At 35.6% G+C, this 15,569-nt stretch overlaps 1 protein-coding gene across 1 annotated transcript in view; it reads left to right on the top strand.

The window, feature by feature from the left end:
• The first annotated feature begins 3,394 nt into the window (after positions 1-3,394).
• LOC141405031 (beta-glucuronidase-like) overlaps positions 3,395-15,569 on the top strand; it is an 82,461-nt gene continuing 70,286 nt past the window's right edge. Inside the window, exon 1 of the mRNA XM_073988985.1 lies at positions 3,395-4,011. Coding sequence (XP_073845086.1) covers positions 3,951-4,011 — 61 coding nt within the window. The 5' untranslated portion in view covers positions 3,395-3,950. The remainder of the gene's footprint in view (positions 4,012-15,569) is intronic.

Raw genomic sequence — 15,569 nt, 5'->3', positions numbered from 1 at the left:
AAACATACTTGGGGTCTAAAACCATTATTTCGATGAGGCACATTTTGCCCGTATGAAAGTGTATATACCCTCGTTAGCATAAATGCTGAGGGTATAAAAACTTAAAAATACTTGTAATCAGGCTGTACCGGTATGTGGGGGGCTATACCAAAACGTGGACTTATTTTCAAAATTTTTAATGGAGATGTTTTTTGATAAAGGCCAAATTATGCCGAAAATGAAGATAATAAGTTCCAAATGCCTGAAATCGGGTGGTACCGTTATATGGGGACTATGCCCAAAACAGGAACCTATGTCCACAATTTTTGGAAGATATGTTTTTTGAACACTAGGAACCCTAAATGCCAAATTATATATAATTCCGTGTGAAAATGTAGCTGAAACGTCAAAATACCGTAAATCGGGTAGTACGGTTGTATGGGTGATATTCCAAAAGGTAGACCACAATTTGTATACCCTCAGAATTTATGCTAACGAGGGTATATACACTTTAATGCGGTCAAAGTGTGCCTCATAGAAATAATGGCATTGTTGGAATAAATCCCTTTAAAATAATTTGGAGTAGATTTAGCAATGTCCGTCCCTCTGTCTGGCTGGAACGCATAACTCTTGAACTGATCAACCGATTCGGTCCAAAATTTGGTCTTCGTAAAATTTTGTCCGAACTTAGTTTAAGTTCCAAGACAGCTCATATCGGCCCACTCCTTCGGATTCCTGCCCCCACAAAAGTTCAATTTTTTTTGCTCATTGTAATACCTCTATGATATAAGGTCAGGTTCGAATATGGACTATATAGGTCAATTTCTTCAAAGAAGTCCCACGAAATATGTCGGAAAAGTGCAGTTTAAGGCCTGCTCTCGAATCGCTTTGATTCATTTTGCAACAACTTGTATTCGCTGCACCCATTACGATGGTACATTTTTTTCAGGGGCAAGTCCATACTTCCTAACAAAAGCATTTGAAGTGGCTGGAGGGCACGATAACTCTCGGATGGATCAGCCAAATCGGTCCCAAACTTAGTTTAAATTCGAAGATGGGCCATATCGATATACTTCTTCTGGTACCTCCCCCACAGAAGTTCAAAATTTTTGGTAGATAAGTTTTGTGACAAGTATGAACCCTTAATGACAACCGCACAGAAAAGACGAATCTTTCTAAAATTCCAACATCTGATTTCAAAATGTGGACCGATGTGACACATCTTCTAACTAAAACTAAGTTTGGATGAAATATCGACTATACAGACTCCAAATTGTATGAAAGGAATTTCGTGTATTATTCTGATGAGTCACATTTTTGATGGTATCAAAGTGTATGTATGTATATGTACATATATCCTCGTCATCCTAATTGCCTGAGGGTATAAATAACGAGATGGATATTCTTTAAAAAGGTATATAGTTTTTTTGAATATTTCCTATAAAATGAACACGACAACCCTGAACCTTTTTCAAAGAAACACTTCACAATATCCTATAAGAAGAAACAGCAACACACGGCAAACATCAACATTTACAACACATTTCGCTTTTACACCCTCTGTCGTGTCATTTAAGCTGTGTGACATTGTGAACTTTGTTGTTGTTGTGGCATTTACTGGAGGTCGGTATTATTTTCACCTGACTTTATTGTGCGAGACATAAACTACATAACACCACACACAATATTCTCATTGTTGTTGCTTTTGTTGTTCTAGTCCTTATCGACTTTAGCAGTAACTTTGCTAATTCGAAGCTCAATTCTCTCCTTATGTCATTCGTACACATTTCAATCGAAAATTAACAAATAAAATGAAATACTCTCGCACATTGAGAGTAAAAGTATTGAAAAATATACACACGGAGAAATTTTGAGGATATACCGATTTTTAACAAAAAGTTGTTGGGTTAAATTTTACTGTCCTTGCTCAGGACACTCAACAGTTCAGTATCAAGTTTCAAACAGGAGAGAGGAGTTTAACGTCGTATCTGATTCCTTTCAGCCGAAGGATACAACCGCTGTATAAGAGGGTGCTGTTGCAGATGTTTTCCCAGGCCCACAATCATCCAAAGCGCTTGGACCTTATAGAATTTTAACGGTGACGTTAAATCAGAGAGATGAAACCGTAGTCGTCTAACAGAGCAAATTCCAAAATTTGTCTTCAGTTATTCTAATAGTTCCAGAAGACTAGAAAATGAAAAGAAGATTCTTGAGTAATAGAAGTCATTATTAAACTGAGGATAGTGAAAACAAGTTCCGGAAGCAGCATGGTACCACAAAAGCACTGCAAGCCACTTACTTTCGGAAAAAAGGGTACTGATATAGACCCTTTCTTCTATACACCCTTTGTGAAAGGAAAGGTTGCTTCCATAGATCCTTTCTAAAAGAAAAGCTGCTTCTATAGACCCTTTCCAAAAGAACCCTTTCTTAAAGAAAGACTCCATATATGGACTTTTCTGACAGAAAAGCTGCTTATAAAGACCCTTTCTGAATGAAAGAAAGCTTCTGTTGACCCTTTCTGACAGAAATACTGCTTCTATTACCCTTTCTGAAGCTTCTTATAGACCCTTTCTAAAAAGCTTCTATAGACCCTTTTTGAAAGTCAGAATGCTTCCGTAGAACCTTCCTGAAAGATAAGCTGCTTCCTTATCTTCCTTATCCCTTTCTGAATGAAAGGCTGCCTTTATAGACTCTTTCTGAAAAAAACGTTGCTTCTGTAGACGCTTTCTGAAAGAAATGTTACTTCTGTAGACCCTTTCTGAAGGAAAGGCTGCTTCTGTAGACCCTTTCAAAAAAGGCTGCATCTAAAGACCCTTTCTGAAAGAAAGGCTGCCTTTATAGACTCTTTCTGGAAGAAAGGTTGTTTCTATAGACCCTTTCTTTCAGAAAGGGTGCTTCTATAGGGTGCCTTTATGTATCCTTTCTGAAGGAAAGTGTACTCCTTTCTGAAAGTAAGGGTATTGTCTAAGTCTGGAGTTTCCCCCATTGGCTTAACTTCATCACTTTCCTCTTTGCAGAGAAAAATGTTTACAAAACGCACTGGGTATTTCTTTCTGAAAGAAAGGGTGCTTCTATAGACATTTTTTAGAAGAAAGGGTACTTCTATAGACATTTTGTGGAAGAAATGGTGCGTCTGTAGCATTCCTTGAATGAAAGAGTGATTCTATCGACCCTTTCTGAAAGAAAGTGTGCTTCTATAGATATCTTCAAAATTTCTGTATTATTTGTTTTTTTTTCTCAGTGTCTTACTGTGGCTAATCTGTCGTGGCAGCAATCACAATATTTCCTAAGAAATGTTACAAGTGAACTAGTAGTGAATCAACCACTAAACCGAACCGACAAAGTAAACGTAAAAATGTCTCGTCTGTCATACACACAACCACACATTTACTACAACCTTCTACCCAGTAGTCTTTCCTTCTAACAAGCAGGCAGCACAGCTATTATACGGAAATCATGAGAAATCCAAAGCCAAGGCGATAGACTAGTCGTGTGCGGTGGCTAGCACTAAAACAAAAGTCCTAGCAAAGCTTAGCGATAGACCAATTTCTTGAACATAAATTCAGTTCGAGTTTTGTGTTTAGCCCGTTAATGTGTATTGTGTCCAAGTGTATTGGCCTTTGTCATAGTGTCGAGACAATATTTATCTATAGTCGTCGCCTTTATTATTGTGTCGTTAAAAAAGAAAACAAACCATTAAATTTCAACAAAAAAAATCCTCAAAAAACGAAACAAAAATCTAAAAATTTAATGTTAGCCTTTCACTTTCATGGCCGCTCTTTGTGCTTTATTGTGTTCAAGGTCTAATTTACACAAATGAGTTCATTTCTTCACAGCCATACGTCGCCGTGGCCGTTGTCGTTAACATTCAAATGATACCGTTGAATCCTTCATCATTTACCTCCATCTTCAGTTTTCTAAACTCATTAATGGTGACTTGTTTAATAGAACATTTTGTAAATATTTGGTAAATGATTAAAAACATCTGGATGTATTTGCGGATTCAATGGAAACTAATACTATTAATAACTGGTAAGTGAATTGGTAGGGCATGACAAAATTTGAAGATATGAGCCTTTAAAACTGTTTTAAATTTAAATAATAATTTAAATTAAAATTTAAAAACATATTTAAATCAAAGAAATATATTCCCTGGGTACCTCCCGTAAAAAAATTCAAAAATGTTTCCTAACTTTCGAAGGCAGTAACAGAGTTGGTTCAATCTTTGCACATATGTGTGTTGTAATATTGTTTTCAGACATATACTTCGTCTCCTATTACGGCGATATAAGATTTTTCAGGACCAAGTCGGTACTAACTACAAAAACTGATAAACACAAAACTTTACACATCGTAAAATTTCTTCCAACACTTCGGGTTTCTCCTTCACTAAAGTTCTGAGTTATCGCTTAAGGCTGTTGGAATTTAGTTTTGAAATTTTTACCAAAAGTACGTCTTATAGTCCTGTTTACAGCTATATAATGTTTTTCGTGGTTAATTATACATACATATTTATGCTTGCTGCTATAATGGTCCAAAAGCTTTAAAAAATCCTACAGGGACCATCTAAGAACAATAACTCCCACCAGTAACTATCTTACAAAAGTTCCAAACTTTTGATTATGCACAGTTTAAGAGCTGTTCAAGTATGGATTTTAATTTTTATACCCTACACCACTATGTGGAAAGGGTATTATAAGTTTGTTTTGGTAAAAATTCATGTAACACCGCGAAATATTCGTCGGAGACCCCCAATGTGGTATACCAATCTTCATATCTCGGCGAGATAAAGCGATTTTGAGATGTGTGTCCGTCCGTCCGTCCGTCCGTATGTCCGTCTGTCCATTATAAATTGTAATCAAACTACAGGCCGCAATTTTGGACCGATCGTCACGAAATTTGGTATGGAGGTCGGTTTCACATCAGAATAGATCGCTATTTTAATTGGTGATGATCGTGAAATATTTAGCGGGTGAAATGGACCAAAAACATAATTTTTATCTGATGTTGTATATGCTCTGTAGGTCGCAAAAATAGTCAGATCGCCTCGAAATTTTAAATAAGGTAAGAGTATATGACAAAGAAGTATCTTGCAATTTGAGATGGCGATCAGATAATATTTAGAGGGTTATATGGACCAAAACTTTTGTGTGAAAATTGTGAAAAATTTTAGTATACAGCTTATATCTTTATTCCTGGAAGGGACAATCCGGGCAAGTAAGCTATACTTGGAAGAGGAACGCTTGACCTTTCTATTGATGTCAATTGTGTTGGTGTACATTATAAGATAACAGAGTTACAGAATAATACACCCTGTTATTTGTTTGTAGTGTAATGATAAACACGTTAGAGGTCGCAATTATAGTTCAATAATGACGAAATTTTGCATAAGTTGAGAGTTTAGGTCGAAGAAGAGGCCTACAATTTTGGATGATGATCTGATATTATTTAGCGGGTGAAATGGACCATTACATTTGTATGAAAATACAAAAAAATATTTTTGGTCTATATTTTTTTCCTGGAGGGCATATACCGGCAAAGTAGATTAAATATGAAAATAGAACTACTGATCTTTTCCCCGATGAAAATTGCAAAAAAGTTTCTGCTAGATAACGGGCCTACTGCTTAATATATAATGGGTTATGTGTAGGGAACCACATTTTCCCATTCCCAGTTGTCGGGTTTTTCCCCAAACTTAGTTTTAGTTCTACTCGCAAGTGAAACTCGTGCGAGTTCGAGTCGGAGTACTCTCGCGAACAGAAAAAATAAATCGAGTATACTCTACTTTTACTCGTCACTCGCGAAGCATATTTAAGACTTGCTCGTTTTTACTCGCGAGTGAAAAGTGTTTGCGATTACGAGTACTTAATAGTACGAGTTTTGCAAGAAAAAAGAGTGGGAGTTGAAATGCTCGAAATAGAGTACGAGTTTACTCGACGAGTAAAATCGAATGAAAAAGAATTGATATATACATATATATATATTTTTTTTTTGGGCGGCGATGTTGGAAGACGCAAAAAATCCCCCCCCCCCAAAAAAAAAAAAATTCACTCCAATCAACTTCCCCGCTCTCAACATGTCCCCCTCAACTTGTCTCTAGTACTTTTCACTCGCAAGTAAAGTTTTTTTAATTTTTCTCAAAAACGGTAAGACTTAGCAAAAGCCCGCTAAAGTAAAAGTTGTAGATTCAATAATTGTCTACAAGATTGCTCCTTATGATTCTTAAAAAAGACTTACCATTTTCGAGATATCTCGATCTAAAGGTCAAATAAAAAATTAGCCGCGTAAGTTCATTATGAGGCGAATCGGTTAAAGTAACGACACTATGTATTAGATACTTCCGTAAGCTTTCAAACGATATCCACTTTGCAGTAATCGGTTCAGTAGAACCGGGTCTAACCCGGTTTTTAAATTTGGCCTTTCGGGTCTAATAACCGGCGAACCGGATCCGCCACCGTTGAAAATTATACATTTCCGTAATCAGTGCAGCAAACCCTACGTTCGGACAAAACTTGAAAAAAATCGGAGAGTTTTCGTTGGGGTCGTTCCCCTTGGGCTATTTTTGCATAAAATGACTCTAACATTGAATAACTCTAATAAACACACTCCGATTTCGTTGGATTTTTTTTTAGAAGATAGCTATAATTTCGCTCTTCAAGAAAATATATATATTTTTGGGGGACAGACCCGATTACTTCGCTTATTTTACCCGGTTCGTCTGAATATGTGCATATTTCCCTTATAAGTGCATAAAAATCATGTGTTTTTTAGAACAGCTATATCTCAAGAATGGTTCCTTCTAAGAAAAAATTGTAAGGGTCAAACTTGTAGATAATTTTTCTGTCTACAATATTTACTTTAGTCACTTTTTGATTAGATCAACCATTTTCAAAAAATAAACCCCCGAAAAAAATTTTTTTTTTTGCACACATGGGATCGATGGGGACTTTTAGGACGTTGCTTTTAAGGGCAAACCCTAGCTCTCCACCAAAATTCAGCTTTGTGGGAATTTTTGCTATTTCAATGTCTATTTTAACCAGACTATAAATGATTCGAAGTAATTGAGTGAAACTATTTGGGATGGGTGATTGAATTGTTGGTTTATTGCTCTTTAAGGTAATGTATGTTTAGGCGTATTTTAAGAATTGTTATAATTAATACAGTACTGGAACTATGTTCGTATTTCGGAAAAGTGTCAAATCTTAACATTTGTAAATAAATTGTTTTATTTCATTAAATTCGTCATTTAATCCATAGATATACCTAAAACCATAGGCTTCCTTTGAGGAGGATATGTCAAAACGTGGGCGTATATCGATATATTTTTATCAACATGTTGAAACATGTGGTGAAAACCTTTGAAAACATAAAATATATGTATGTAAAAATATGTTGACGACATTTCCTGAGTATTTCAGCCATATATATATATAACTTTTCTACAAGTGGTGTCATCAGACACAACGCACAGTGGTGCCGCTTCCTTGTAAACGTGGACAAAAATAGAAGGAGTTGAAGGAGAAGTTGAGGGCATAGGAATCAAAAAAATACCAACTTTGGTCCATATCGGTTCCGATTTGGATATAGCCCCCATATACATATTTCTTTCCCCGATATTGCTATTACTCGGTTAATTTTAAGATAATAGTCCTCAAATTAAATATTAATATTTTCTTAGGCCCCTAATCAGTTTTACCAAATTTGACAAAAATCGGTTTAAATTTGGATATAGCCCTCATATATATCATTCCTCGATATTGTTATTACTCAGTCAATATTAAGAGAATAGTCTTTAAAATAAGTATATGATATTTTCTTGGGCCCCTTATCAGTTTTACGAAATTCAGTTCAGATTTGGATGTAGCCCAATATATACTTTTTTCCGATTTTACAAAAAAATCGATCAATTTTATTTGAATATTCATCAAATTTAATATGCGTTGTTTTCCTAGGTCGTTGATCAGTTTTATCGTTTTTTTTTTTTACAAAAATCGGTTCAGATTTTGAAATAGTCCTATATATCATTCTCCGATTTTGTTATTTTAATTCAATAACCTTCAAATTTAATAAGCGATGTTGTCTAAGGTCCCTGATCAATTTTATCGATTTAAACAAAAATTTGTTCCGATATAAAGTGATAAAGTGTACTTTTGTTTTTAATATTCCCTCTTTAACAACCTGCCTGGAGTTACCACATAGTTGGTTTAAATTTGAAATAAAATTAATTAGAACTATAATCATGTTCATAGTAACGGTTTTCTATCTCGATTTATTTGACGTGAAATTTCCGAAAACACATGCCAACTAAATCAATATAGAGCCATTATTATGACAATGTAAACCTTTTTAAGGCCACCTTAATTCCTAACTCAAAAGTTGTAATAAAGTTGAATTTATCACACATATAACAACAAATTGCATTTGAAAGAGGAAAAGTGAAACGATAGCGAAGCCGCTCCACAGCCGATATGTCTGAAGAGCCTCTACCAAAGGCGAAACATGTCACATAGTGGTGTTGTGTGGGTTCGAATCTTCGGCTTTCCTTTTTCACAGGCATCATTGGTCATTAAGCTCGACTCTAACGAAAAATTTATTAAAACAAATATCCCACTCCTATCAATACCTATCGACAACAATATTTCAGATTCGAGCTTTTTTAAGTGTTTTTGAAAACGTATTAACAAAAATATTAGGAGCCAGTCAAATAAAGTGAATTGGTAGACTGAGACAAAATCAGGAAACTTGCATTTTTCGTACACACTGTTTATGAAAATGGGCTTGGGTCTCAAAGAATTTTTGCAATGGTTAGCACGTCCGCCTTGCACTCAGAACGTCTGCGGCTCGAATCCCAGGCCAAGAAACATCAAATAATGCTGGCGACATTTCCTGAGTATTTCAGCCATGAAAAACTTTTCTACAAGTGGTAACGTAAGACACGTCGTTCGGACTCGGCGATAAAAAGTAGGTCCCATATCATTGAGCCAATATGAACCGGCGTGCACTCATTGATATGAGAGAAGTCTCCCTTGTCGCTTCGGGGATGTTGTGGGAACATATGTATGTATGTCTGTTTCATGTACCGAATGGCCGAAGCTGCAATTCGCTGCAATTTTTAGATACACTCCATGAAAGAATCGAAATTCGTGAGTAATGTATAACATGTTATTGCTTCAATCAACATAACGGTACTTTACGTATATAAATTTTATGTAAACTTTTTTGTTCACAAAAAGGAAGTCTATTGGCCACTCTTTAATTCCCTATTCAAAAGTTTTGATATTTCTAATAACTTGTTTAAATACATTTCCTTGAACATTTTATATAAATTTCAATATAACCTACCTACAAAAAATGTTCTATGTTTGAGGAGCTATAACTTTATAGTAACAACATATATACATTAGGGATATAACTTTTTGCACTTTTTTGCAAATATCAAAAATACCACCGCACAGCCGTGTAGAGCATGAAAAACTATTATGAAATGTGGTGTCAATTTTTCTCTACCGCGAAAAAAGTTTCCGCACCAAATGCATTGAAGTTCTGTAATGCATTTTTTAATTTTATCTGTGATAACAACATATTTGCTTTTCATTAAAATTTTTATTTTTTTGTAATCTAATTTAAAATCATTATCAAAGCGTTCTGGACCAATTTGTTCTAAAATCGCGGCATTTCGGACCATATTAAGATTTTTTGACACTATTGCAATTTTTCGTTTTTCTTTATAAACTCGTTAATTTTATGTTTATATTTTTTTTAACCTATCGGACAAGAGAATACGGAGTCATTTGCAACTAATTCTCGAAAGTTACAGGCTGCTTTTGTTGACTTTGCCTGTGAGAATTGTATTTTTTTCTATGAATATTTATTCAAACAAAGCAAATTTAAAATTATAAGTAGAAAAAATATCAAAAGGGTTTTAGTAATTACAGTCGGCGCGGAAACTCTTTTCCTCGAATCGATCTTAGAAACGCGTTTTCATTATTAGGACAAAATTCCCCACGTGGTACTGGTGTTGTATTTTTGTAAAAAACATATACGATTCTCACAGGCAAAGTCAACAAAAACAACCTGTATCTTTCGCGACTTCGTTGCAAATGACCCCATATTCTTTTGTCCGGTAGATACAAAAAATATAAACATAAAATTCACGAGTTTATAAAGAAAAACGGAAAATTGCAATAGTGTCAAAAAATCTTAATATGGTCCAAAATGCCGCGATTTTAGAACAAATTGGTCCAGAACTCTTTGATAATGATTTTAAATTAGATTACAAAAAAATAAAAATTTTAATTAAAAGCAAATATGTTGTCATAACAGCTAAAATTAAAAAATGCATTGCAGAACTTCAATGCATTTGGTGCGGAAACTTTTTTCGCGATAGAGAAAAATTGACGCCGTATTTCATAATAGTTTTCCATGCCCTACACGGCTATGTGGTGGTATTTTTTTGGTTATAGCCCTAATATACATATATATTTGAAGTGTTCTTAATAAAATAAAACCATACAATTATTAAAAGTCGACAACACATTTTTCGATTTTTGTCCACTGAGGCACCATTGGGCGAACGTTCGGACTCGGCTATACAACGTAGGTCCATATCATTGAGCTAATATAAATCGGGGTACAGTCATTGATATGAGAGAAGTCTCTTTCTCTTGTCGCTTCGGGGATGTTTGTGGGAGCATATCGCTCATTTACTCAAAGAGTGGCACATCTCAATAAACCAACTTTCGAGAAAAACGCGTTTTAAGTTGCCGATTGAAATTTGACTTCCCAACATAAAAATGTTATTACACAAAAAATCAAACAACTACTTGGACCATCTTTTGAAAATAGCTAGCCAGATATCAGTGCTAAATATCTGTGCAAGATCAAGCATGATTTAAAGTGTTTTAGAGCTTCATAAAATCAAAAAAACTTTTTTGATTATTTATGCCAATCTTCTAGAAAATAAGCTGTAACTCGTTGAGTTTTAGAGATATCAACTTGAAAATTTGAAAATTAGTAGAAAAAAAAAGAAATTTTTAACTAAAAACCCCATTTCTTGAGTTATGCCACTCTTTGAGTAAATGAGCGATATGTATGTATGTAAGCATTTCTACACTTTAATATGGCTGCGGGGTTCTAAGTAAAAACGCGTTTTACTACACGAGATTTTTCTTGTTGAATATTTTCCAATGTTCAACAAAATATGACGTCAAAATTTATGTGTAATGGTATTGGCATTGACCAACATTAAATATTAACAATACAGATAGTTTTATTGACTTTCGAATTACATTTGTTTTTGATGAGTGCCTAATGATTATGACACCTATTTTGTATTAGTCACGACCTACTCAAAAGCATACATACATATATACAAATATATATATACTCGTATACCAATTACCAATTGACGATAATCTTATCTATTCAAACAGACAGCATTGGCATGCGGTGTTTTGTATTAATTTTGTAAATGAATGAATTGTTGGTTGGTTCATTGGCGTTCTTTGAAGTGTATTTTTAGAATTGTTTTAAATAGTACAAAACAAACACTTCATTCTAATTCTGTATAAGAGTCAAATGTTGGCACTCATTGACAAATGATTTCTCTACCCAAGAGAAATTGATCAGATATGTGTAATTCGGCGTTTGGAGTAAATAAAACGAAAATTAGTTGGAAATATATCTCGATCCGAAAAAGTATTCTTTGGTAAATTTTGGAGAAAGATAGGACAGTAAAATTGAAATGGGTTCACCAGACACTCTCAACATGCAGCCGCAGAATACTCCTCTCAACTTACCCAATTGATTTATTGAAATACTCCTCATCCCGTTGAAATGTCAGCGTAAAAGCCGTACTTGAATACCAGAGGCCTCCACCAAAGAACCAATAGTTCAATCACAAGTGTTGTGCTACTAGCGAGTCGATGAATGCGATATATAGGACTAATCTACAATTAGTAGCACGGTGTAGCATACGAGAGATGTATCGGGAGATATGTAGGGAAGAGAAACGTCTTTTCAATATTAAAAAGAGACAACTTTAAAAGCGGGAGTTTGAAAAAAATTTTTTTTTGATGTCCGAATGTCAGAATGAACTCCGAAAATTCTAACCAAAAGTAAAACATGAAACTGATGGCTTTGGTACAGCACCTACTTCAGCAGAAACGGAGCAAGGTAATATGTGGTAGTTTGTTATAGAAAGACATTTTTCCAATCTGTTTGTATCCAGTAGTAGCAATGAAAAAATGTCCACAGAACCGATCCAGGTAATTTGAAATATGGACCTATGTTGGCGATTTTTAGTGAAATAATTTTGTGATCACTGAGAACCTCAAAAGTCAAATGACAGCTAGTTCAATTAAAAATTTTAGCTAAAATCCTCCAAATACCGAAAATCGGGAGGCACCGTTATATGGGGCTATATCAAAACATTGACCTATGTTGACAATTTTTGGCTGTGAAGTGGTGGAACCACTAAGAACCTTAAATGTCAAATTACAGCTAGTTTGGTTGAACATTGTAGCTAAAATTGGCATAATACCGAAAATCGGGAGGTACCGTTCGGTAAAAAAATTTAGCTAAAATTCGCAAAATACCGAAAATCGGGAGGTACGTTATGGAGGTGTGTACCAAAACAAGGATTTATGTTAACGATTCGCGGTGAAGATAATTTGTGACCACTGGGAACCTCAAAAGCGAAATTAAAAATATTTCGGTCTAAAAATGTAGCTAAAATGCTCAAAATACCGAAAATCGGGAGATACCGTTATATGGGGACTATGCCGTGGGCCGATATAGCCCATCTTGGAACTTGACCTGTCTATGGAAAAAACACTCGGGTGCAAAAATATAGCGTTCTAGCTCAATTATTGCGGATGTTTGGATGATTACAACAGACGGACATGGTTATATCGGGTCAGAATTTTATCCAGATCAAAAATATATGGTCGCAAATGATCGAAAATAAATATATTTAGATTACTGCTATTGTCATCCCTGTGGCTAAATTTTAAAACCCCACAAAGCTCATACGACTCTGTAAGATAACATCACGCGGTTCTCAGTTGAAATAGAAAAGGACATCTCCGAATATTTCATTACCAAAATAGATTTCAGATAAGAGCACAGTCTTTCATATGAACAAGTAAGAACGGCGTTAAGTTCGGCCTGGCCGAACTTGTTATACCCTCCACCCCGAGATGTATTGAAGTAAAATGGAACAATTAGTTTCCTTTCGTTTATGAAGAAGACAAAATACCAATTTCAGTCATTTCTGTGGGATATTGACGTCACAAACTTCAAAATTACGAAAATCAGGAGGTATTGTTCTAGGAGGCTATATCGAAACGACGAATTTCAGGCGTAGACCTATACCAACAAATTTCAGTTGGAACGTTTTATATCCTCAACGAAGACTAATTAGCAAATTTCAACCATTTTGGTGGGATAATGAAGCTAAAACCTTCAAAATACCGAACATCGGGAGGTACCGTTCTATGGGGGCTATATGAAGGCGTGAATCTATACCAACAAATTTCAGGTGGAAAGTTCTATACACCCAATGATAACTAAATACCAAATTTCAGCAATTTTGGTGGGATAATGAAGCTAAAACCTTCAAAATACCGAATATCGGGAGGTACCGTTCTATGGAGACTATATTAAGGCGTGGACCTATACCAACAAATTTTAGGTGGAACGGTTTATATCCTCAATGAAGACTAATTACCAAATTTCAACCATTTTGATGGGATAATGAAGCTAAAACCTTCAAAATACTGAATATCGGGAGGTACCGTTCTATGGGGGCTATATGAAGGCGTGAACCTATACCAACAAATTTCATGTGGAAAGTTCTATACACCCAACGATAACTAAATACCAAATTTCAGCCATTTTGGTGGGATAATGAAGCTAAAACCCTAAAAATACCGAAAATCGGGAGTTATCGTTCTATGGGGGCTATATCAAAACGTGGACCGATATATCCCATTTTCAACACCAATTTCGATGTGTTACAAACGGAATGACAAATTTAATTATACGCTCCATATGGTGGAGGGTATAAAAAGAACCAATATACCCCAAAATACATATAGCAGTACGGCATGAGGGGCATCCAAGTGGAGAACAGAGTGGCAGTAGGTTAAACGGCGGATATTTCCCAATTCCTCAAATGAAAGAACCATACTATGTTAGCTATGATTGCACAATTATCTCTGCCGTCTGGAGAGTGTTGATTTTCGGCAAGACACTGGTTAAGCAGTTCCGGGGATATCACCACACAATCACAAGGAAAGACAATGCTGTATTGCGTTATTGTATTGCGTTAAACCACAATAAATGCCTCGAACCAACGAAGGCACACATTGCGTGCTTCTGTTCGTCTTTTCCATGCTCATGAGGAGGAGATGTGTGTCGATGCCCATTGCTGTTCAATTTTGACATCTTATTGCTCATTTGCACAGACGAACAAGTTGGCATGGTTGCATTAATGTCTTCAATAGGTCAATGGCCACCACGTTGCACGGCCTGTTCTCGTTCACTTCTCAAATGTGTGGATATGGAGTGTAATTCTGTTGTGGTACTATGCATTTTCCGAAATTAATGCTGATGTTGGACAACAAAAAACAATTGTTCTTCCTTGATACTTGCAATACAAGGGAAATTCGCCTCTGTTGGCTTCATTGCCTGGCTTTTGTGGATGGACCAATTTCAGGCTTCTTGTACAATATGGAGGCCAAACGCTTTGGATGATTTCGCATTTCTGATGACATCCAACATCGATCATGTTACATTGTGGTGGTACCTGCTCGGCTGAGAGGGCATAGTCCTTTTCGCCCTGTTACTCTCGGTATGCTCTATAAACTACCAGATAAAATTACAGGCGCACCTCTTCGGACCTGTCACTGTCACGCCGTTGAATCCTGCACTATTGTTGCATTGATTCAGTTGGTCAAGCCACATTTTGCATACTAGCCTTCACCTCAAGAGTAACTATTGCGAAGCTCATCGAACTCATTTGCTAGTCCTTGGAAATTTTGCATTATTGCGGATATTCGACCAAAAGTATGTATCTAAGGGACTGGGCAGTTATTTGAAGCATTGATTGGTAAATTCTCTAAACTATTACCAATCAGCTTTATGTTCAGAAAAGTACCCAGTCAGAGGTTATGAACTCGGAGTTGTTAACGGGGACAGGTTGCCAGGAGACGTCATTTACAGTTGGCCTTGAGCTTGGTTTTCGGAATCGAGGCGACCGTGATGATTCTTCCAATTTGATCGCATTTAATGTATCGGAAAGCTAAATGAGTTGCTTGTCGAACAAAAAAGTATTAAGAAAATATTTTTATCCGTTCAAAAGTTTTTCCCTGGTCAAAATCTGTAACTTTTGAACGGGTAGAGATATTTTTTGTTCGACAGATAACACTTTCAGTTTTCCAGTGCATCCAAAATATGCGTATTTTTGAGTTGTTCATATGTTTCAATCTATTAAAAACGGTCAAACACCAATAACACTATGCAACACGAAAATAATTAACCATACTGTGTATTGGGCTTTAATTTTATGTGTTCCCAATCATTGTTCT

The sequence above is a fragment of the Musca autumnalis genome, unplaced genomic scaffold (genome assembly GCF_047663935.1).
Source record: "Musca autumnalis isolate F117 unplaced genomic scaffold, ASM4766393v1 scaffold_5, whole genome shotgun sequence".
NCBI lineage: Eukaryota > Metazoa > Arthropoda > Insecta > Diptera > Muscidae > Musca > Musca autumnalis.
The sequence above is the reverse complement of the archived record's forward strand: the minus strand, read 5'-3'. Positions and strand labels throughout refer to the sequence as shown.